Here is a 25,513-nt window from a genome sequence, read left to right as displayed (position 1 = left end):
CCTAACTCCCCTTACAAGCATCACAAGGTCTGGCCATCAAGGCTTGTCTCCTTCAAAGCACTTTACAAGCTGTTGTGTTTTGGCTTTTAAACTACAATTCCCGGAGGGGGCTTCACCTCCCCAGGACAGGCTGTGTGGGAACAGAGGATAAATCCACCACACAGAAGTGGATGGGGGCATTTCCATGTCCTTTGTCCTTGCATGAGGACATCTGGGATGCTCCATTCTCTGCTCTCACCAGACCTGTGTGGCAGAGATAAATAGTTCCTGTTCCATTCTGTCATGCTGCACCTGGAAATTAGGAAATGAATCAATTTCTCTCTAGATTAGCTCTGTACTTTCAAGGAATAGCTGCTAGTTACTTGATACATGGTCACTGCACTGCATACCTTTCATTTGCTTCAAGCTTTCTGCCTTAGCTGATCTTATACCACTAAGTGTTGCATACATACATGCATATATCCAAAACAATTACAGGATGTACCTGTTCAGGCTTGAGAGCTTATAACAGCACGAGGTGGAGGAGAGAGGTAAAAAAAGCCGAAGGTTTGGCCTAATGTATGGACAAACCATGTGATCGTGACCAGGCATCCAGGGCTAACATTTAATCTGCTTTGTTTCAAGTGGGAAATATGTGAAGATCAAATAAGTTCAAATCCAGGTCAAATATCCTTAAAATCTTTGATTTATATAAGCAGGAAAATGAGGTTTAAAAGAAGTGATTATGAAAGGGTTACTAAAAACACAGCTGTACGCATACTCTTATATCTGAGGCTCTCCAAAGAAAAACTGTGTGACATCTATATTAACCTTTGGCTGTACACCAATGAAGGCCTGTAGTGAGCTGGAATGCGAGGCAGCCCCTTCCAAATTTTAACACAAGCCAGGTTACAGCTGCAAATGCCTGCAGCCCGTGCTCACTTTATAAAGTATTCCCCGAAGGAAATTTTTTAACTGTTATAGAATCTTTTTCTAATACCCTACAGTGTTAAAGCCTGTTATTAAAGGGCAAAGAGATGGTTCTCTATGCCAAACACTTGTCAACAAAAAGGATAGCCAGATGGTATGAAATAAAAGGAAACTTGGGGGCTCTTCAGTTTCTTGATTTACATTAACAAAAGCCACTTTCATGTGCTCCAAGAATGACTAATTCCCCCCCCTCTTATTTTTTGCCAGGATTAAACAATGTTGTTCATTTTATAATCAACCACGAGACAAATTAACAAATTGCATATCACTTGTGCCGACTCTCTTAAAAAACATCCTCAGCAAGTCTGTTTACCAAGGCAAGATTACCGCGTAAGAACAACTCAATTATTTTTAGAAGAGAGCCTCTAAGTAATCTAGAGGATGTTTACTCCGTAGCTGCTGTTTATAAACTTGAATTTCAACTTGTGCAAAAAATGCATTACGTTTTTCAGTTCCTAAAATGGATCCATTTGTAAACTGTGCTTTGGACAGGATCTGGAAGGAAGTTCCAAATACCGAAATTACAGTGATAAATTTTATCAAATCAGCCAGTAATTAACTGACTAACTTAGACAACAGTGGCTAAATTCTCTTTTAATGTACATGTAACTTCATTCTTGACACAAACCCATTCCCCAACCATCTTAGCACAGGTGTAAGCTAAGACAAAATGCAGCCTGCGAATTAACTGGTTATAAATCTAAATCTAATTAATTGTCGAGGTTTTACAGTAACATTACATGCTTAGTACAAAGCTCCATGCAACACAGCCCTGAAACGGAGCACCTGTACTCTGGTTCCTCCCTACCAGTACCCAGTATAAATTCTCTGGAGGAAATATACACAGTATCTCCATAGGAATCACTGAGGGAGAGGGGGTGTTGTTGGGGATTTTTTACTACATAACCCAGTAAATTCTGCAGTGTAAACATTATTATTCATATTCTCCTATAAAGTCGTAAAATCAATAGACGAAGAGTATGAATAAAGCAAAAAAAAAAAAAGGAAAAAAAAAAGTGGGTTTGTACATTAGCATTTGGAAGCCTGGAATTAACATGTTTTGTTTATGGAAATTTAAAAGTATCGTTTCTTTACTCACTTTTACTTCCTCCATTCTAAGATGAAGCTTTATTATGCTGCGACACTTCCTCATTGTGACGGCTCTAGTACAGTAATAAAAGCCTACCTGTGAAATGCAATGCTCACAGAGTATCTCTTACAAAAGTAGGACGCAGTTTAGTACAGTCTACATTTAGGAATTCAGCTCTGCTTTAAAAGGGATCATTGTAGAAAGTCTCCAAAAAAATATCAGTTCTGCAACAGAACTTCTAATTTTCCCTGAATGTCATAGAAAACTGTACATATCAAAGGAGGTGTTGTATTTGACTATATACGGGAGTGAGTGGCTGGTCTAATTCATTAGAACGTACATAAACAAGCCTGTCTTTGTCCTATAAAGATGAAAGACCAATGACTATAATGGGATGAAAGGTGTGCATAGTGATGAAGAAAGCTATTATAGATCTGTGTCTTTTTTAAACTCGTCCTGGCATGCACGGCTGACAAGGGAACAAAACAGTGCAGATAAACCTCCAGAATATGCCTTCCTGGTAATAATTCCACCTGTCCTCCTTAAAACTGCTGGATTTTGCCTGTGCTCTTGCTACTCATTGACCACGCTGACAGCAGTTCAATAACATGATATTTTACATAAAGAGCACTTCCGAATTTCTAAGCTGACTACAAAACCCAGCAGGTCAAAATGAACAAATATATCACATCGCGTTGGGATGTCGATTACTGATTATGTAGAGCTTAGACAGGTAAAACCTTCTCTGTAAAAAGTTCTCACATAGAAACAGACACATCCAAAACGTAATTTTTATTTTAGAGTTCATGGATCAATTCCACTCCTTTGTATTCAAAATAATCAGGGACCTGAACTCCTTTCCTGTAAAACCTCCACAGGCTGCAAAGGTGACTTTTCCTTACAGAGGAAGCATGGGACCGGAGTGCTGCCGTTTCACTGATGCAAGTTGTGCAGTAAATAACTACATCCGTGGAGCAGAGCTTCCTCCCCAGGGCTAAACTCCCTTCAGTTAGATACTTACATGTTTCATAAAGGTTCTCTCCTCTATATCGAAACAAAAAGAGAAGTGTGAATTTCGCTATCGTTATTTCAAGAGCCTTTGTCTTCTCTTCAGGACTGTCCCTGCACTCTGGCTGCACATGGTGTAGGACCCAAGAACCACAGAGAACAATGTTAGCAAGATCACTCTTATCTCTAAAGTCAAATATTTGTCTTCCATTGGTGCTTTTGGCTGCTCAAATATTTGGTTTTAAATGTATCATTGCTGATCAGCTTAAGTATCTAGCAGCAATTAGACAAACACTGTAATTCCAAATGGAAAGCACCAGCGCTCTCAAGGAGCACAGCAGCCCCCAGGCCTGATGTAATTCAGAGCTTCCCACAGTGCAGCTGATGGTCGCTAATAAGGAGGTGCAGCTCATGTAAACTAGAGATCTCCCACAGCGTCCCGTGTCTCCCTATCATGCAAGAATTGTGCCGGGATGGCGACCGTGTCTAACAATTATTAACGTGTGTCACAGAGTCTTTACAGCTACTGGTCTTTTCAAGTTAGTTAAAGTGCTGCTGGGATTAGAGAGGTGGTGATTTGGGTGGTGATTTAATCTTTGTTGCCTCTCTAGTTCCAGACAGTGGAAGTGTCCAGAACAGGGACATCCACAAAGGTGTCAATGGATTTACTGGCAATGGAGATGACCACTAGTGGGTTGTATGTCAGTGATGGGCTCCTCTTGCTCTTTGCATGCCCCTTTGTTTGGAACAAAGATTGAGTTGATCTTATTTTGGAAATACTGTTCAGATTCTTTCTTGAACTTGCAGGCACCCAATCTGTACATGTGGTGGTTTCAGAGCTGCACATGAGGAGGTCTAAAAATTGCGAGAGTGAACCAGGTCTATAATTATGTATTTAAAATAGAATGCTCATCCTGACAATGTTTTACTCAAATCCAGCCAAGTCAGTCCATACGGGTGTGCAATCTACAGCAAGGAAATGGAAATCAGATTGGGCCGTAGCATCCAATTAGAAAGGCCTAGCGAGCTGCATACAAAGCATGCCAACTTTGGTATCATTTGCATAAACCCATCCACATGTGCTTGTGAAAAGAGGCGAGTTAGCTGCATAAACTAGGGTCAACAGAAAAAGCTGCAGGAGTAAATAAGGATTTACTGTGGAACCCCTCTCAAGCAATTAGGAAAACATGTGCGAGCAGCTCAGCCCCTTCGGCCAAAGGAACATGGTGCTGGGATGCTGCAGGGAACTATCCATCTAGGCAGCCCTGGTGACTGTGCATCCCAGATGGGTGCCATGCTAGGACCCATGGTCCTGCCTGGGTGTCATGGCCTCCCTGGCTGTGCAGGATGCAGGATAGACCTGCTCAACTTCTACCTGCAAATCCAATTTCTGAGGTGCGGCAAGAAACTATCAAAGGCAGAAGACAACAAACTTAAGTGTGGTGGTGTGTGGGATGGAGAGCTTGTGGCTGTCCAAATGCTGTGATGGGGAGCCGGAGCCCTCTTCACACTGGTGCCGTTTAACTACCACCTCCAAGGGCCTCTACCTGCCCTTCCTTGCCCAAGTGGGCTGCCACCCATCCAACCCAATGCGGTAAGAGCTGCTTGCCAGGGCCACCAGCCCCTTCCCTCCAGCCTCCCACGGCATGGCTCCCCACCCATCGCCCCGTGTCCAGCGGGCAGGCACTCACCCAAGTTGACGAAGCTCATGACCATGTCAGCCTCAGTGAGGAAGTTGCTGTCCTGCAGGCTAGCCAGGGGCGGCCCCTGGGTGCTGAAGATGGGCTTGTAGGGGTAAGAGAAGCCCTCGCCCTCCTCAGCGGCGGCCCCCGCAGCCCCCTCCTCCACGGACATGGCATTGTAAAGGTCCAGCATGAACATGGGGGCCGAGTTGTGCTTGCCGTGGAGGTGGGGCCGCGGGCGGTGCGGCAGGCCGAGGATGGAGAGGATCTCCCGCTGCATCTCGCGGCGCTCGGGGCCGCGCAGCCGCCGGTGGATGAAGCTGGAGTGCACCTCGTTGTCCACCGTGAAGTCGGCGAGGACGCAGCGCAGCCAGAGGGCGGGCGCGGCGGCGCCCAGCACCAGCAGCCAGGAGGCGGGCTGCCCGCGCCCCGCCGCCGGCATCGCGGCTCGGCGGCGGCTGCGGAGGGGCGGCGCGGGGGGCGCGGGGCTGCCCCGCCGCGGGACGCGCCCCACCAGCATGCGCGGAGCGGGCGCGTACGGACGGCGCGGCCCCGCGCTCACTGCGGCGGCCGGCAGCCCCCGCGGAGGCGGCGCAGCCCGCGCATGGCCCGGCGGCGGGGGCTGCCTAACGGCCCCTGCCCATGGACGGGGCGGCGGCGGCGGCGGCCCGAAGCGCTTCCCCCAGCGGCGGCGGCAGCGGGAGCGGTGCGCTGTGCCCGCGTCCCGCACGCCGCGGCGGAGCCGTGTGAGCAGTGCTGCTCGGCGGAGAGGCAGCGGGAGGTTGTCTCTGGTGGGAGGAGCAGGCTGGAAAACCCAAGCGCTCTCGCTCGCCCGCTCCAAACCGCTTGGGAGAGAAAATCCGTGTAACTGCCTAGAGGAGGAACATCTGATCAGGTTGCTTTGCAGGATGTTTGTGGAGGCTGCTCAGGCTTGGGGGAGAGGCTGAGCCGGTCCCAAGTGCTTACATTAACGCGAACGTAATTAAGGAGAAGACACCCCAGGAGGGAGGGTGGTTTATGTACAAGGAAGGGGCCCAAATTCCCAGAGTGGCGAGATGCGAGTCTGCCCTCAGTCTGCACGAGCAGGCGTACGCAGGCAGGCTGCTTTCCTCCACTTCCACCTTACTTTTTTAGTAAGTACAGATGGGGAGAGACTGCCCGGGACAAAACCAGCAGCACTGAATTATTTAAACTGTGATGATGATACATGAACGCGAGTAGGCAACGTATGTCCGTGCGCACAGAGCCCCGGGTCACTTTTTCCAGCTGGCAGCAAAGAGTGAATGCACTACAAATGCGGGGTAGCGGAGGGGAGTTACTATGGAAGAGTTACAAAACCAGCAACTTTTACTTGGATTGGAACCATCATCCTGTGCACGCGGCTGGCTGATGCCATCATATTGTCCTGCTCTCTTGCCTCCCTCCTTCCTCTTGCTGTCTGGTACACACCTTTATGAATACTGTCAACTTTTTAAGGCAGCAACTTAACTCAGTAACATGCACAGTAATGGAGCCCCAGTCCTCATTAGTCCAAGTAGATGTCTACTGCAACAGTAAATAACAGTAACCTTAGATAACAAATGTAGACTACTGCTTCCCAAATCTTACTTGGAAAGCAGGGAGAAGGCAGGATGGAAGCGTTTATCTGGGTCACTGAATTCAGCCTGAGGTAGTTTCAGAAACTACATACACATACACTAAGTTTATGCTGGCATTAAGATTCGTTCCTTAGGCAAAGGAGGAAGAAGAGGGGCAGGGGATAAAGGAGACCAGCACTGGTTTTTTGGTAGGTGTTCATCTGATGTTCTCAAACCAGCAATATCCAGTACTGTTCAGCACCAGATCCTGCATCTGTTCTGGAAACTGATATTCAGCACTTCTTTTAGCTCTTTTTGCTTAAAATCCTAGTGTGAACAGTAGGTAACTAGTCAGGAAAGCTGTATGGGAAACACGCTGAGTGTTTGCATGCACGCATGTGCACCTCTTAATAACAGGGAAACTGAGGCATGACATCAAAATGACTCACAGAGCTATTGAAATAGTGGTAGAACCAGCATTAAACTCCTAGCTCAGTCCTAACATGATTAGCAATGTCTCAAGCTCGGGGAGAGTTGTGGGGGGGGAGAGAGGTTGTGAAACCACATCCACCTTGGGTAACATGAGAGCACTTGCTAAACTCACTGGTACTAAGGGGGGTGCTCAGACGCCAGCCCTGTAGTTGCCTTCCCATTGCTCCCCACCAAGGAAAACACCAGGACCTGAGCAGTTGCACTGTGGGTGCCCAGTTAAGATCAAACTCCAGCACCTTTTGTGCTTCCTGAGGAGCAGCATTAACTTGCTCTTACCCAGGCAAGTATTTGCCTAAATTTCTCTCCTGCCAAAGGTGTGGTTTCTAGATCAATTTAAGCTGATCTAAAGCCAGGCTCCTCCTGAGAGAGATGTTTTCCTCTCATCCCACCCTAGCCTGGACCTTCAGCTGTTCAGCCTCACCCCTCCCCAAGGCCGGTGCTAACACTTGCAGCCACTCACAGGTCAGGAACCTGATTCTGGTTTTAAAAGTAATCTCTTTTTTTAACCATTTATGAATTTGGTTTTGCTGTATTAATTTACTGCTGGGTCAGCTCCTCGTTCTGACTGACTACACACTGCGCTGGAACTAGGGAGGCCACAGGAATGTGCAGCTGGGGGCAAGGAGAGGGTGTCTGGGTTGGGCTGCCTTGGGTCGGCTTGAAGTGGTGGTGCAAGGGCAGGCAGATGATTCAGTATCCCTCCGCTCTCCCTTTCAGTGGCAGGTAAAGTGATTTCACTTTGTTGTTTGCTCCTCGTAGGCAGTTTGGTTTTCCCCAGTTTTGAGCGTTGGGCCTTCCTCAAGCAGCAGCAGGGCATGGACGTGAGATTGAAAACATGTAAGGAAGAGTGGACTGAAGAGTGGGTGTCTGCAGCCTGAATTACCTACACCTGAATTGCTCGTAGCTCATATTTGGAAACTGACTGAATTTCAGTCAGTGTCGTGCTTTGGAATGACATCAGTCTTTGAGAGAAAAAAAAGATACTTTGGGAGGTGTTGATCCTGACTTAACACCTTTGGTAACTGCTGTTGAGGCTCTACGTGATTCTATGATTTTATGTGTTGTTGGAGAAGCACGAGAGGAAAAGAAAACCTTAAAACCTCTTGATTTGACAGATTTCTTGAAAACGTGATGTTTGAATGTGTGTCCTTCTTGGTTTGTCTGTTTAAGTGGTCTGGGGTTGGGTACATCCAAGTTTGGGTACATCCAAGTTTAGATACATCCTTACTTATCACAGGATATGTTTTCTTAAAGACGGAACAATGCTGCAACTGTATCCTGTGCTTTCATAGGAATAGTTGCAGGAGTTTGTTCTTTTATAGCAGCTTTTTCTGATCCTGTTCCACCAGGTACAGCATTAAATAAGTATAGGATAGTTTGGAGTGGGGTACCGCTTGTGTGTAAACAGCCCAAGGAAAATGCTTAATGAGTGCGTGATGAGGTAGGGAAGCTGCTAAAAAAGAATGTGTTTTTTGAATGTGAGGTGTTTGGCTCTTGACTCCAGCTTGCTTTGGGACACAACAAAGAGCAGCCTTTATTTTGCTGTGTATAGTAAAGGATGATGCAGCTCAAACTGCAGTGGTTCAGTCCTCTGGCTTTCAGTTTCAGTTACCTTTCAAACAGAAAAGGTACAAACTGGATTGCCTTTCTCACAGACAATGTCTTTCCCTTTCTTGCCTGCTGCGTAAACCCCGTCCTGCTTCCTGTAGGATCAGTTCCACTCAGGTTGCTGAAATATTGGCACCTTCATGTCATTGTCTTTTTCCTCCTCCTTCCTGGATCAATTAAGAAACCAGTTTTTCCTCTTACTCGTCTCTGCCTCTCTTGCCTGTCCTCTCCTTCTTGCGAAGGAAAACTAAATGCTCATGATGAAGTAATCCCTGTCTGTTGGCACTTGCTGCTTCAGATAACTTACATAAAAACAAACTCCCAATGTTTCTGAGGCTCTGTGCAGGCTACATTACCAATGGAGTCAACTTTTTGATCTCTGAGTTTTATGTGTATGCTCTTATCTGACTTTTGGTCCAACTCCTGCCACTGTGTTTGTGTGGAAGTCAGTGTATTTGGAAGCATGTATTTAGGAGATAAAGCATCTGATTTGGAAACATGAAATGGACAAAAATGTGCAGGTTTGTGCTTGATGAATTTGGATGTGCTGCTGTCATCACCATGGACCCATGGCAAGCACACATCAGTGGCAGAATTTGGTCATTTGCATTCAGTTTTATCAGATGGACACTAGAAAATGTGGGTTCTGCTCAAAAGCTCCTTTCATGACTTCTTGAAAATCAGACACAAAGCATTTTTTCCCCTTTTCTGCTGAGTTGGTTTCAAGCTCCTCGCCTTCCTACTTTGATGTCCTCTTTTTAACTTTAACCATGTTTCTTTTCCATTCTGTTTTGCATCTTCTCTCATTTGTCTTGAACAAAGTGTGACTTCTAAATTATGGCAAACTTTTTTCTTCTTCCAAATATTCCCACTAAAATAGCATGTGTTTGGGGAATTTTGAACTGTTCCTCTGGGCCCTGTGCATGCAAAGCCCTTATATAACCGAAATAATTGCATTATTATTTGTATAAGACTGTGTAATTAGCTGACATGTTTAACTGGGCTATATTGGATCATTTTTATCAAAAGTTTCTATTCATCTCCTCAGTATTATTACTGAGAACATATTCATGAATGTGAAAGTAATCGCATTATGGGTAAGCCATTAGCTCTAATCCAGGAACTTGAACAGATCTGGATTGAACTGTGCTGGTTTGGACTATACTGATTCTATTATAAAAATTAAGTACTGATTCTCAGTGCTACTGGTCAGAGGAGAGTCAGAAATTAAATCTGTGGTGTGGGGTATGAAAGCACCTGGAGATGCTAGTAATAACTGAAATAGAAAATGATCTTTGGGTTTATGAGATGGGACTGCTGTGCTGAATCTACTGTCTGTCAGCTGAGTAAGGTGAACAAGGTTCAGTCCTTCACTGCTCAGCACTTCAAAGGACTTCACTTTCATAGAATCGTGGAATGGTTTTGCTTGGAAACGACCTTAAAGCTCATCTGGTTCCAACCCTCTGCCATGGGCAGCAACACTTTATAAAACTGGATCTCTATGGGCATTCTTTTATTACTATTTACTCCAGAGAACGTTAGAAATGAGTTCATATCATTGAAACATTTGTAGTACTATATTAATTACAAATCTATATGTGGCTTGAATATAGACCTGTGTTATATTTTATACACTGTGTGTTTGTATGCAATTGTAAATTGGTAGGAGCATGTGTATGTGTGCATACTCTGCTATACTTTAATAATGCCTTTATGTAAGTAATATATTTCTGTAGCACAGATACATGCACATGAATATTGTTTAATGCAGGACCACTTTTAGGTCCATACATTGCCAAAGCAGCCCAAACAAAACTGAATGTAATTTTGTGCTATTAACTTATTCTGTGCACACTTGATTTGGTTGAAGCTTGTGGTACAAACCAAGGAATTTACTTCATTGGTACCATTGTAATCTGAATATCTGAAATCTTAGGCTTCTATTTGTGGAAAAACTGCACTGAGAACACCCTTACATGTTACTGTTGAGAGCAGATCAAAGTTGTGCTGCAGCATCTTGGAAATGTGCCTCTGGAAGTCTGCTTAGTTGTAAAGTTTTCTTATATGATAATCTTTACTTCTGTAGTCCATCATCAGACATACAGTATTATTCTTATTAATATATATTTATGTATTGCAGAGTATTTTTTTGTTTTCTGCTGTTTGCATTCACTAAAGGTAGAGATGTTTGGTATTTTTACATTCAGCCATGTACAAAAAGCATATAAAACCTATTTTATTATTTTCAAAGGGAACAACAATAACTGATTCTGACCTATAAAATGCAATGGGACAAATTTGGATGGCTTTACTTTTTCTCTCCAGGCAGGTGCAGAGTAATACCTCAAAAGAACCATTATTTTGAGCCTTTATTCCAATGTGTACATAAATGCTTGCATAACCCTTGCACAGCTGCTGTACAAACTACTCATGCCACAAGTATTAGTAATCCTAACAGGGGAGGTTGCATGGAAAATTGGGGTGTGTATGCTAAACCATATGTACCATGCCCCTGAATCATAAAACTTGTGTTGCTGGAGCAAAGAGATCTTTGGAGACGGAGTTTTACAGGTCTTTTGGAAGCAGGATTATGTACAACAGCTGCACCCCACAGTTTCTCTGCTTTTGAGGCTTATCTTGTGCATTTAAATAAGCAGGACGCAGAATATGGTCCAACATTATCTTAATATGGTGTCAAGCTTCTACTTTTTATTTATATTTCATTTCCATAGGAACAATTCTTTTAACAAAGTTTATTTTGAAAACATAATAGAGCCACTCAAATTGGAAGTTCTAAGTTGCCAGTGTCAGAGCTGCGTGGGGCTGCAGAGATACAATGTGCATTTTTGATCTCTGGTTCTGCCTCTAAAATAACTTTCTTTATATCTGCAGTGATTTATAGCAGTGTTTCTGAACCAGTCTGAAATAAGATGGAAGTTGGAGACTCATTTGATTCTCTAAAGCCCAGGCCACAAAAATCCCTTCCCAAGTTGCACAGAGTAGCATGGTTTGGCCGCAGTTCTCCATGGTTTGAGGAACATCCCAGCTCCTGGCCTGACCGAGGGAGGAAGTTTGCCACATTACAAGCAATCTCCTAGAGCTTCAGAAGCAGAAAATCCTTAATCAGAGGTTTATGCTGGAGGATTTTTGTGCTGGAACATTTTAAAATAACGTGAAGGGACTGTTTCCTCTGCTGGTGTAAATTGGCATAGCACCGTATGTGTAGACGGAGGTATGCTTATTTATACCAGCGAGGGGTCTAACCTGGCGCTCCCCCGTGATAGCATTGGAGTGGTTGGTATTCCCACTTCTCTTTTAGTGAAGGATCTTTCAGTCATAAGTGCAGCCCTGTCAGTTTATCTTTCTGAGACTGGGACTTCTAAGTTTTCAGTTGGAAATCTTTTGCTTCCTAAATAGTGCTGAGCTTGCACTGAGTTTCCTTTGTAAAGTGCATCTTTTCAGCATTCATCCAAAGCCTTTTCTGCAGTTGTCTGAGCCCCATAGGCAAATATATACTGTTAGACTATTAAGATAATTTTTCAGTTAAGGCATTGTCAAACTGCAAGTGGGACAATAGAAACAAACCCCCTTTTGTTCTGACTAAACTGTTCCTAATGACCCCCTCTATAAACAGTGGCACCAGTGGAGGTCTCAACAAGGCTCTTCATTGAGACCCCTTTCAAAAGGACAAGCAGAGCAGAACATGGGGCAGAAACTCTCAGAGTTACCGCACTTTGCTCCGCTTTGGTGGTCTGACCACAAGAGCGAATCTGTTTTTGTTGTTCAAGGCACCCAAAAAGAATAATTTTAAAGCATGAATTTCCACAATTAACATCCTATAAAGAGTTCTAAATATTTGGATTGCTGGGAAAAGAGCAGAAGGAAGCAGTTTGTTTGTTTGTTTGCTTAAATCAAGGGGCTATAAAATAGACTCTTATGAGTCCCATATAAAAGCTTAAATTTGAGGAGATTAGTTGTTATCTGTTAAGCTCATATGAAAATAAAAATGTAAGGTCCAAAGAAGTTCAGGTTTTTACATTACAATAGGATCCTCACATTTGTTTTGGGGATTAAAATCATCTTTATGAATAATGTGTTGTCATGAAACCAGGACATGTGTGTTTGTCACGAACAAGGGAAAGGTTTCAGTTGTTTAGTTTCTAGAGAAATTGGAGATACAGTGACAAACTGAAACCACTAAAGACCAAGCTCTTTTTCTTCCAGATGTAGGGCACTCAGTACAGATATGTGTAGCATAGACAGTGTGTCTTCATCCCGTTAAGAGCTATGGAGATTATGAATCACTTCCTGATTATTTCTGTCCCTGTTTCTGTGTCCTGAGTACATCAGAAGAATAGTACAACAGACCTTCCACTTTAACAAAAACTTATTTCCAGAGCATCTTCATTTTGGCCTCTTCAGGAACCTGCTTAGTAAGGTTCCATGGGATATAGCCCTAGAGGGCAGGGGGGCTCAAGACACTTGGTTGGTCTTCAAGGATCACCTGCTACAAGCTCAGGAGTGTTGCATCCCAACCAGAAGGAAGTGCAGCAGGAGGGCCAGGAGACCTCCTTGGATGGGTAAGCAGCTGCTGAGGAAAATTCAAATGAAAAAAGAGTTTTATAGAAAGTAGAAGCAAGGACAGGCAGCCTGGGAAGAGTACAGGGATGTTGTCCAGGAAGCTAGGGACCAGGTTAGGAAAGCTAAAGCCCAGTTAGAATTAAACTTGGCTAGGGATATTAAGCATAACAGGAAGGAATTCTACAGGTACATAGCAAATAAAAAACAGACTAGGGAAAACGTAGGCCCCCTCAGGAAGCTCTCAGGTGAACTAGCTACATAGGATTTGGAGAAGGCTGCGGTTCTGAATGACTTCTTTGCCTCGGTCTTCTCTAGCAAAGGCTCTGACCACACCACCCAAGTCTTGGAAGGCAGATGCAGGGACTGTGAGAAGGAAGACCTTGGGCTCACTGTAGAAGAGGAATTGGTTCGAGACCATCTTAAAAGTCTGAACGTGCACAAGTCCATGGGTACTGATGAAATCCATCCGTGGGTCCTGAAGGAGCTGGCAAATGAAGTTGCTAAGCCGCTGGCCATCGTATTTGAGAAATCATGGCAGTCAGGTGAAGTTCCCGACAACTGGAAAAAGGGAAGTATAACCCCCATTTTCAAGAAGGGGAAAATGGATGACCTGGGGAATTACAGACCAGTCAGTCTCACCTCTGTGCCTGGCAAAATCTTGGAGCAGATTCTCCTGGAAGGCATGCTAAAGCACATGAAAAACAACAAGGTGCTTGGTGACAGCCAGCATGGCTTCACTAAGGGGAAATCCTGCCTGACCAATTTGGTGGCCTTTTATGATGGGGCTACAGAACTGATGGACAGCGGTAGAGCAGTTGATGTCATCTACCTGGATTTGTGTAAAGCGTTTGACACTGTCCCACACAACATTCTTGTCTCTAAATTGGAGAGACATCAATTTGATGAATGGACCACTCGGTGGATAAAGAACTGGCTGGATGGCTGCACACAAAGAGTTGTGGTCAATGGCTCAGTGTCCAGCTGGAAACCATAACAAGTGGTGTCCCTCAGGGATCGGTGTTGGGACCGGTCTTGTTTAACATCTTCGTCGCTGACATGGACAGTGGGATTGAGTGCATCCTCAGCAAGTTTGCTGATGACACCAAGCTGTGTGGTTCGGTTGATAACGCTGGAGGGAAGGAATGCCATCCAGAGGGACCTTGACACTCTTGTGAGGTGGGCTGATGCCAACCTCATGAAGTTTAACCATGCCAAGTGCAAGGTCCTACACCTGGGTCGGAGCAATCCCAGACACAGCTACAGGCTGGGCAGAGAAGAGATTCAGAGCAGCCCTGCGGAGAAGGACTTGGGGGTGCTGGTCGATGAGAAAATGAACATGAGCCAGCTTCAGTGTGCGCTTGCAGCCCAGAAAGCCAGCCATATCCTGGTCTGCATCAAAAGGAGTGTGACCAGCAGGTCCAAGGAGGTGATCCTGCCCCTTTAGTCTGCTCTCGTGAGACCTCACTTGGAGTATTGTGTGCAGTTCTGGTTTCCTCAACATAAAAAGGACATGGAACTGATGGAACAAGTCCAGAGGAGGCCATGAGGATGATCAGGGGACTGGAGCACCTCCCGTATGAAGATCGGCTGAGAAAGTTGGGGCTGTTCAGCCTGGAGGAGAGAAGGCTGCGTGGAGACCTCATAGCAGCCTTCCAGTATCTGAAGGGGGCCTATAGAGATGCTGGGGATGGAATCTTCATTAGGGACTATAGTGATAGGACAAGGGGTAATGGGTTAAAACTTAAACAGGGGAAGTTTAGACTGGATATAAGGAGGAAATTCTTTCCTGTAAGGGTGGTGAGGCACTGGAATGGGTTGCCCAAGGAGGTTGTGAATGCTCCATCCCTGGCAGTTGTTCAAGGCCGGGTTGGACGAGGCCTTAGGTGATATGGTTTAGAGCGAGCTGTCCCTGCCCATGGCAGGGGGGTTGGAACTTGATGATCTTAAGGTCCTTTCCAACCCTAACTATTCTATGATTCTATGATTGTATTTAACAGGGAAGTGATGATAGGTCAGGCAGCAGAAGTCTGTAATTTGGATGATTTGGCAATTACACTGACTTTGCAAATAGAAATGCCAGTTTCTTCTGAAAATCTGCAGTCTGTGTTCTAGCATCTGATTTACTAGAGGTATTTGACTTAAACCATGGGCTACTGCTTCATTTGGAAGCAGATAGAAGAGATCATGGAAGGAGAAGAGAGAACATCCATTAAGACAGGACCCACATATTCTTAGTAAAGGCTGAATCATGGAGAAAAGTAACAGCCACAAGATTCAAAACACCTTCACAAGATGCAATAGGGATCTGAGGGCACTTTGCCATTTCTGGGAAGTGCTCAGCAGCTCACAGCTTTGGGCTTTTGTTTCTTGATTACAGATAGTGTCTGCACCCTGCCTTTGTGGAAGGTATCAGTGTGTCTTGGTAAAAGGAAGGATTTAGGTAAGGGCAGGATGAGGGTCTAGTGCCCTGTGACAGGATACTGAGAGAAAGAGAAATGTCAAATCTTTAAGAGACTTCCAGTAGAAACAAAAGAATCTTTGTAGAAGGTACTGTTAGCAAGTCTAATGGAAGGAATGGGGACGTAAAATGAATTGAGAGGATTTGCAAGTTGTTTCTAAGCCTTGAGGCAAGAACAAAAAACTGAGCATTTACTGTTTACTATATTTGGTATGTATGGAAGAGCAGTTTGGACATCAAGGGAGCTAATAAAATGCAGAGCTGAATTAGTCTCTTTGCTGCAAGCTGTGGTGTGCTAGGGATAGAGAAAATGCTTCTGTTACAAGAGTTTCGAGAAGGAGCAGCTGAGACTTGACCTGGCCTTTCTTGAAAACGCCTTTTCATGGCAGCTTCATCGAGGTCCATGAGCACGTGCCAGTGTTCTCCACTGATGTTATTTTATTTTTCTGATTTGTATGCTTGTAAGCATTGCACAGAGTGCTGTAGCTCCAGTATTCAGGATTAAATATGGTAAGTGTGTAATGTGGTAGCAGGAAGGTACAGTATTAATTTTGTCACATCTTTCCTCAAAAATCCACCTTTGAGGATTGTTTTTACTGAAAATTTCTGGCAGGGGAAAAAAGCCCCAACAAACTCAACTCACTGTATCAGACTAAAATTTGCTGCCTCAGAGACTCTTTTTGAGAAGCCCAGGTGGATAAGTTGAAAAACCACTTTCTTATCTGAATCTATCTACAGACAGTTATGGGAATTAATCTGTCAGGATAAATGAGCAAATGGATTTCTGTGTTTAATGCTGTATAAACCAGATTTTATTTATCATTTTGACTAGACACTGTCATGTTTACGGGTCTTATTAGACGTGATAACTGTTAACCATGAAGAACAACAGTGTCAAAGAGAATAATTTTTTCCTAGTTTTCATATGATTCCATTAGTATAAAGAAGAGGAAACAGTAAACATAACATAACAGTAACAACATAAACTTTGTATTAACTTTGGTGTAAAATTGCTTTCTTTTTGAAGTGATGATTCGGGTTAGACATGGATCTCCTAAGCCAAGCTATTCTTCTTCCTGTCTTTCAACCAATCTTTTGATTCTCTTAGATTTTACTGATGTTAGTAGTTATTTATCCCAGTGCAAATAAAAGCTTACTGCAAGCTTTCAACCTATAGATAGGACACAGGTATATTGGTATAAAGCAGAGATCTTGAAAATTCTCTGATTCACAGACATTGGCAGCAGCCAGTTCTTTAAGTCATATCAAAGCAATTTGTCTTATTTATCTTCATGAATCCTTGTCAAAGCAGGTTATGGGCCCCAAATGTTTGTGAAGCGCACTTTAGGTCACACTTTAAACATCTGTGACATAGGAGAATACAGAATGCACAAATCGAATACATTTTCGCTATGTAAGGACTGGAAGTCTCCACAAGTTAGAAGAAATGAATTGAAGAGTTAAGAGTGGTGCACTGAGAATGAGAGTTGTCCAGAAACAGAAAAAAAATAAATCTCATATATAAAAAAAAATTAGGGTTTTTGGCATTTGTTTTAGATTTGTCACAGAATGATTTAAAAAAAAAAAAAACAAAAACTTGAATACAAATAATGAGACATCCCAGAATAACCAACATCCAGTGGCTGGGGTATTTACTTGGGCCATATCCAAGTAATGCTTTATGGGATTTGGAGCAGACATTTGACATAATGTTTTCAACATTATTTTTGTCAAACTCAAATTTGGCCTCTGAAGTGACTTAAAAAAGAACTCACTTGGAGTCCTCTACTTCAGAGGTGAGACTTGGTCACCAAGGTGTTCCATTGCTCCATCTCTCTTAGGCCAAGGGACTTTTGGCTTTTTAAACAAAGGGAAGTATCTGTATAGAGAATACACAGATATCTTGCTGTGTTTTGGTAAGGTGCTCATATAGATCTGGGTAGTTTTCCTTCTTTGGGAGTGAATAAAGGAACATTCGCATTTCTGCTCCGTTCTCATTCTGAAGAGGTTTTTCTCATGGAAGTACCTTAACCTGACTAATTATATTGCCATGGAAATCGATATATTACTTTAAAAAAAAAATGGTTTTGCAAGTTGGCGTTTTTTGATGCCAAAAAGCACTTGTAAACGAACCATGGATCTGTCAGTCCAAGCCTTTCATCCTAGTTCCCAGTCCCATTCTGAATGTCATCAAACTCCACTGGACACACATGTTCAGCTTCTCTTTCTGGTTTAGCCTGTGTTCCTGCCAGCCTCCCACTATTTTGTATTCCTCCCTCCCTGCTGTCTGTCTTACACCCCAGGCCTGATCCTACCACAAACACACTTCCAAATGTTGTGCACCCTCAGGCATTGTTGACTAAGAACTGAGACTTCCAAGTGTCTTAGGGAAATCTAAAGGCATATGTAGAGGTGGAGCACATGTGTTTCAACAGCACATTATCTTTATGCCTCGGCACTCTCGATTCATTCATCAGCATATTTAATTTTAAAGATGTTTACCATTTCTGCAACTGGTTATTGGAAAGTTGATTACTGGGTTAATGGCCCTACTTGAAAACAGTTATCCCATTACTGTAGGTGAAGTCAGTCCAGTTCAGCATGCCTTGTAATAAAGCATTGTTATAGATTATGTATGCAGTCAATGCCTTATTTTCCTAGAGAAATAGAAAGGAAATATATTATGCATCAGATGTTGAATGTGGCTTGCCCAGTTCCCCAGGCAGTTAAATGATATCGAACAATTCTGGGGGTAGTTATGTTTGATGTCACATGTGCCTCTCACCTCCTTTTCCTTGTACAGATTCTGTATCTGTGATGTTTCACTTTCGACATTCATTTCCGAACAATTGAAGTGGAAATGAATGCCGTGCAGGGACAGCAATGCTATCTGAGTAATCTTCAGCCCAGGATTTGGTCTAGCTGGGCTAATTCACCTACTGAAACGCAGGATTTATTAGCTCTGGTGCAAGTTTCTTCTTCTGCTCCTCGAACCTGGTCTAGCTTGTTTTGAGCTAACACAGGTAGTCTGAACAGGTGCTGCACACACTTCCTGTAATTTGGGAAGCACTGGGTGATGCTCTACTTTAGATGAAATATATAAACAAGATCTTCCTGACTTCTGGTCAGTGGAGATCCTATCACACCTCTTAGTGTGGTTCCCTAGGGAAACTACTTACACAATCTTATTATTTGTCTGACCCAGTTTCCAATCTGCTGACACATTTGTCGCAGGTTACACAGATGTCTTGGAGATACTGTGTCCTTACCTGTTTTGCAAGCATTAGCACCTAAGTAGGAGAAGGAATCCTCTTTAATGCTCCCATTGAGGAAGAAGGGAGAATTCAGCAGGTCTTTGTGCTTGCAACAGCAAGCCATTCAACTGGTTTGCACATTTCTCTGATACTGCCTGGTGAAAGCACTGCTGTCTTTAGCTGCCAAATCGAAAAAAGTCAAGGGATGGCTGGGGGAAAGACGCCAAGGCATGCTGTGGTACCCCCCAGAGAATAAGAGATGCTGCTTGTTCTTGGGGGGAGGCAAGAGGCTGGAAGGATGCAGGGGGCTGGAGGCATTGCAGAGTGAAATGGCAGAGGACAGCCGGGGATATTCCAATAGGAAGGTGTAAGAGATGCAACATAAATCCATAATTAAAAAAAAAAAAAGGCACACTTCATTAGTTCCACTTTTCAGGCAATAATGTGTTAGGAAAACATTGAAGTCTTAATCTTGGAATTTCAGATACATTTACACGCTGATTGAACCCTTATACAATTCCATGTACTAGATATAGCTGGTATACTGCCTTGTTGTTACACAGCAGGAATCTGCTGTTATTTGACCTGAAAAGATCATTACACTAGCTTTATTCAGTGTGCATTTAATAAAGTTGTAGCTGTTGTGACTATAACTCATGACTCCCATGTCATTCTGCAGTGGTGTAACCAGCGATTCAGCATTCCAGTAACATCAGTTCAAAGGGAAGCATGAGGGACTCCAATGTATGCCAGAGCACTGTGACTTTTATTACTTCTCTCCTCCCGCGCTTCTCTGGTAGGAAGATACATTCTCTAGCTGGGGAACTGAGAAGTACAAAGCATCCTTAGACCTTGTAGTGCAAAATGTAAAAAGTGATGTTATCTGCAGAAAGTGGACCTTAGATTCTATCAGCGCACATTTAGCATAAAGCATTTCCTATGGTAATGTCTCTCACTTTCCCAGACTCTTAAAGGCTCCAAGTGGCACACAGGCTGCAGACCTCTTTGTAATGTTAATGAATCATCTTAATGGACTGTTTTAGCAGGAACATTCATCACCTTTTGTACCAGAATGATCTTTTTTTTTTTGTTATACTTAAATGGTTAAGTAGGCAATAAATGCCTATCGGACCAACCACTATGGTCTAGTAATCCACCTGCTATAAATCACCAGTGGATTATTATTGTTCTGTTTAATTAACACTCTTAAGGGATTCTGTTGTTGGATAGACTTTCACCTTGCACTAAGCAGGCATTAACATTTGAAATAAGAAGTGTGTTTATGTGAAAAGTGTTAATCAGCATGACCTGGAACTGGTAGTGGTGGGGTGGATGAAATATGTGCATGGGTATAGGCCTGTGCGTCCATGGGTGGTGGTTCCCCACAGCAGTTTTCAGTGGAAGCTAAAACCAGACGTGTGGAAAACTTTTTTAAGTCAAGGAAATGGTAGTTTCAGTATCATTTGTACGAGGTCTTAAAGATATTTGGCTATATTTGGTTGCAGACAGCAGCTTTAAAGATTTTAATTTCAGGAGCTAGGAAGATGGGTTTTGTAAGCGTGTATTTTGTGTGTAATATGGATTTGTTTGTGATCTAATTCAGTCTGAAGTGTTTTTTAGAGAACTGGATCAAACTGTCTTCTTTTTCTGCAACAAAATGTGAGAGGGGAAGTCTGATCCTGTTGCTCCTCTGTGAACTCTTTTCAGGCTTTACAGCCAGAAAGAGTAAAGCTAAGCAGCAAGAGTTCCTGGGAAAGGCTGGAGGGTCTGTGGGCTTAGGTGCTCTTGACAGAACAATCCCTGCAGTTCTTTTGCGAATGGAATTCCCACACTGGGACACAAGCTTGATACAGGATCACTCTCACTACACAAACATTTTTGTACATAGTACAGCTCAATGCTGGTTTTCTTCTCTTGGCAGAATATAAAGATGGCAGGTTCCCCCCCAATACAATTTAATGCATTTACCAGTAATTTCCTCATCTTTTGTCAGGAGAGAAAGACATTTGAAAAAGGCTCTTGTTAAGGCAGTGTTTCCCATCCATGAAATCTTATCCTGCTTTCTTTGATTTTGTTACATTGGTAATACTAGTAGTGCACTTACCAACTGCACGTCTATGGATACCAACGCTAACAGCAGTTACGTGAGATAACCAAGTGCTCAATTTCCATTTGACAGACAGGGCAACTAACACGTAAATGTTCAGAGATTTTCTGAGGTCTTTAAGAGTCAGGACTAGTAGCATAGCTCAGGAGACCCTGTTTCTTGTCTGCACACAAACCTCGTATGCACATCCCTTTCCTCTTGGCATTTCTGTTAAATTATTTCTTAGTATGGACTCCTGCAAATTAAAGAACAAATAAAACTGCTAAGTGGAACACAAACACACTAAATCTTTTCAATTAAGAAACTGAATCTCCTAGTATAAATTAATTTCCTGAAACAAAACTCCAATTATGTAAGATTAATTCTTTCCTCTGAGATTGAATGGATTTATTGACTAACAAACCGTTCTGTTGCATAAATGGAAATGTGTTATTTAATGTAGTCTGCTGATCATAGGCAAAACCATAGCATTAGCATTTTCACTGGGCAGCTTTGTCTCAGTTGTGCACTAATCTGCCAGGTTTTTATGCTGTTTGGAAAGGTGTGAAATGGTTCACTACTGAACATGTGGGAAATGGAGAAAACATGAAAGCAGTTTGAACAGATGGGAAATTAAACTCGTAAAGAAATATAAAGATGAGAAATTAAGCTCATAAAGAGTATGCTGTTGTTGCATGAAGAACTGCAGTGATTGAAAATAAGAGTACCTTAAGGGCAGGACGGTATTTTGAGAAGGTGTGTGTGCATTGATCTTACAATAGTTTTTTCAAATCATTTAACAGAGATGCACAAAACCCACACAGTTTCAAGTGTAGGCATGTCCTGAGAAGAATCCTCATTCCCTCTAGACACACCCTGCTAATTAAATCCATCATTGCCTAGCAGTAAGCCCCAGGGTTCAATCTTCTCTAGAGCGCTGTTACTATCCAACATTTTAGCTCATACAGTGGGCAGCCAAGATTTCATGTCGATGCATATAGTAGGACTCCTAGCCAATATTTCCTACAGTTTCCTCCTCTCCATCCCAGTCTGGATATATATAATGGTTTGGGGGTTTTTATGATACGTAAAACTTTAATGTTTCTTTCAGATTACTTTCTTGTATTCTAATGCAACAACCTGTGTGAGGGTGGCAAGTTAAACTCTAATAAAATCAGGAATCTGTGCTCCATGTAGCTAACTGGCCATGAGAAACTGCAGCAAGGATGGATATTGAATGACTTCTATAGTCCAGCCAGGTTTTATCAGAACAGGTCATCAACCTGTAGGCTGCCCAAACCTGTTCCACTGCTTCCCCATTGATTAAATATCTGGAGGCATTTACACCTATATCAAATTCTCTATAATCTATTTTATCTTAATCACATCCAAGTTCTTTTTCAACCTAGGGCAAAAAAAAGTTCCCTCCAGTGGTGAGAAAAGATGATCTATCTCCTTAATGTACTTCTATACATTGAATTGCCTTGGGGCCAAACTATGATCTCAGATTCCCACGGGCTGAAATATCAGTGGGACTGCAGGGAGTGTAAGGGAGGTAAAACCTGCCTGCGTATGCCCAAATGTTAAGGAATTTAAACACCGATTATTTTTTTTTTCTCATGTGATTGCAGAGCTGACAGGTATGGGGGACAAAAGGAATAGCGGGAATGTGTAGCTTCCAGCCAAGTTCAGATGGCCAAAATTCCTTCCAAATCTTGACACCTGTATCATCCAAAACAAGACAAGAGGGTCTTGCCTGGAATTGTCACCTGTTTGTGTCATTCCATTCTCCTTCCTCTGTGTTTATTCCCACCCTGTTTTCCTGCTTTTACTCTCTGCCCCAGATCTCATCCTGCAAACATCCTGGGCACTGTGTTCCCTTCTCCTTGGTTCAGGCTCCTATGTGGTTCTGGTGTTGCTTTTTCCCATTTTCCTCTGAACCTCATTTCTTTCTTTTTTTACTCCCCCCTCCCCTCCCTTTTTTTTCTTCCCTAGTCCATGACAATAGGAGTCAAGGAGGTGTGGGTATGTTTTCTCTCCAACTCTTTTCTTTATCCCACTGGGCAACATGATGTACTGATGCACAAACAATTCAGTGAATTCATTACAAAAAGGAGATTAAGCACTTTTTAATTTGCTTGGGTTTTGCTTGTACAAAAAGAACTCATTCCTCACCAAAAATAAATGGCATTCTGTCAACTACCAATAGCATACAATGAATTTTAAACAAAAATGTAGCATACAGGTAACATACGTAACATACATATGTGATAAAATATGTGTGATGTAGAAGGTAGGAGATATCTGACACAGTAAGGAACCAGAGGATGTCAATTTTTAGTTTTGTATTATGATTTCCAACTGTGGTCATACTGGGGTGTTGTTTTTGTAGTTGTTGTGGGGGGTTTTGGTTTTCTTTTTTAAAGAATGCTTGAAAAATGAGTAACATTTTTTCCTCATTTTTCAACTGTTCCTCCCACGCTGTAATTTATGGCCATTGCTCCTCATCCTGTCATACGACACTACCTACCAAGAAGAACTTGGCTATGGCCTCTTTAACTACCATTCAGGCAGAGCTCAGTCCTTGGCCTGTTTCTCCCCAGGCTAAGCAAGCCCAGCACCTTCAGTCTCTCCATTTAGGTCATGTGCTCTTCACCCTGATTGTCTCAGTAGCCCTCCACTGAACCTCCTCACTGCTTTTGATTTGGGGAGCTAAAACTGGGCACAGTATAACCAGCCCCATCTGTCTGACTCTGTCCTATGTCAATTCAGAGTTCCTGTGTGGTTCCACCACTGCTGATTGCCCTTTTGCTTGCCAAGTTGTGTGGGTATACACAGATGTCTGAGAGCAAGTTGTGCCCATGCAATTCAGTGAAAGAAAGGGTTTAAAGAACTTCAGCCTTTTCCTCACTGTCATCTTCAGGTCACCTTGCCCATCTGTGCACAAAGACATATTTTTTCTGTTACACTTTGCTTTAGAGAAGTTCTGTGCAGAAGAGTCCATTGACAGAAACTCCATCTCTCTAGTACCACATTGATAAGGGCATGACTAGAAAAAAGGAGAGCATGACAGGTTTTTCTATGGATGAGTAACTTCTGCATCTGTGCCCTGGGGACTGTAAATAGCTAGAATAAATCAATGTAAATGTACGATTGCTAATCTTGCCAGTAATGATGTGAGAAAGAATGGAGTACAAATATGAACTTCACATATCGTTAGCACCAATCTGCCTCACTGCATTTATAGGCAAGGCTTTTACCTAGGAAGTCAGCTGGCAAAACTTGGAGTTTTTTTCTTTTTAGAAGGATAATAAAAATAAGTGTTTGTGCGATGCAGAAATATTTCTCAAATATGAAGTCCATTTGGGAATTTTGCAGCTATGAAAGCTGAAAACCAGTTATTGATAATCATTTCTCAAACACTCAGCAGAAAATATTCTTATTAGCATGACTGACCTCAGTATATCATTTAATATATTTATTGCAAGTGCGTCATACAAAACATTTCAAAGTAAAAGTTTACTTTCAGTTTTAACTCCCCATCAGAAGACTGAATGATGTGTAACACAGAAAAAAATCAAAACTGTTACTGTTGCCCCCATAATAGGAGAAAATTAATATTGAATGAGGATGATGACTATATATTCTGCAAGAATTTATCTTGTAAACCAGGCACTGTTTAATTTATGAAAAGAGGAGTTTTGCACTAGGATTGGAAATCAGTTTGAAGCTATAAGTACTGGCATTTGCATCATGTAAATTATTGATTTGGGGGTTTTTCTAATTCTACATTGTCAGTGATTAAATCCGAGTACAGTTTCCTCACTGGTTTGTGTTGCATTGTTTTTATCTCTGCACAAGGAGAATAAGTACAATATGAATGCAAAATAAGTTCCTGAGAGATGCACACTACTGATACCAGAAGTGTTATGAAAACCTTTTGGTCAGGCATCTTTCAGACCTCCATATTCCGAGTTTGAAGGCTATGCCCTTGAGTTTCAAAATACTTTTCAGTATTTTGAAATACTGTTACAGTAGAAAAAAATTATAATGTTTTCATCCATAATTCCATTTGTTTATACTGAATTCTCCTATTTTATCCTTCCTTTCTTCTGTTTCTTCCAGTTCTATCCTGACAGTTGTCTACTTTGTCTTTCCACTTCTAGTTATCATTTTCTTCCTATTAGCCACCCTTTTGGTTCTTTCCAGTGTAACAGTGACATGAAAGGGTTTAGGTAATAAGCTTGTAATGGATTGCTGCACCAGAATGAAACCTCATTTCTTTTTTCCCAGGGCTCCCCAGGAATCCTTTTGCCACAGCCTTTTTTTCCCCAAGGAGATTATACAAAATTGTTCTTGTTGCCATTCATTTTGTCAGTATGAGTGGACAGTCTGATTCCCATCAGTTCCCATGGGTAGAGCCATGATTCCCAGAAAACATACCATCAGCACAGCACTTCTTAGAACTGTCAGAATTACTTCCAAATGCCAGGCCAGAAGTGCCTATATTCAGTAGTGGGTCAGTAATCCCAATACAAATCTGCAGAAATCTGGATCCTTCCAGACAACTGATGTGGTGCAATTGTCTTCCTCGGGTTAATTACTCATATTAACATTTTACTGCTAATATGTGTGAGTCTGAGTATTTATTTTCCTTTGGCAATTCTTTTGTGTGTTTGTTGGCAAAATACCTTTGTATAGTTTTGCC

The 25,513-nt window shown here is 42.6% G+C and overlaps 2 protein-coding genes across 5 annotated transcripts in view; one reads left to right on the top strand and one right to left on the bottom strand.

Annotated features, from left to right (window-relative positions):
• BMP7 (bone morphogenetic protein 7) overlaps positions 1-5,269 on the bottom strand; it is a 44,593-nt gene extending 39,324 nt beyond the window's left edge. For both annotated transcript variants that reach the window (XM_061375649.1, XM_061375650.1), the window contains exon 1: positions 4,759-5,269. In XM_061375649.1, the coding sequence (XP_061231633.1) occupies positions 4,759-5,269 (511 nt within the window). The remainder of the gene's footprint in view (positions 1-4,758) is intronic.
• A 144-nt stretch (positions 5,270-5,413) lies between these two features.
• SPO11 (SPO11 initiator of meiotic double strand breaks) overlaps positions 5,414-25,513 on the top strand; it is a 44,219-nt gene continuing 24,119 nt past the window's right edge. For all 3 annotated transcript variants that reach the window (XM_061375362.1, XM_061375361.1, XM_061375359.1), the window contains exon 1: positions 5,414-5,644. The gene's annotated coding sequence lies outside the window, so the exon portion shown is untranslated. The remainder of the gene's footprint in view (positions 5,645-25,513) is intronic.

Source organism: Neopsephotus bourkii, unplaced genomic scaffold (genome assembly GCF_033783945.1).
Source record: "Neopsephotus bourkii isolate Nb327-2 ecotype Australia unplaced genomic scaffold, CSIRO-AGI_Nbou_v1 NB_1663, whole genome shotgun sequence".
In the NCBI taxonomy this organism is placed as follows: Eukaryota; Metazoa; Chordata; class Aves; order Psittaciformes; family Psittacidae; genus Neopsephotus; species Neopsephotus bourkii.
The sequence above is the reverse complement of the archived record's forward strand: the minus strand, read 5'-3'. Positions and strand labels throughout refer to the sequence as shown.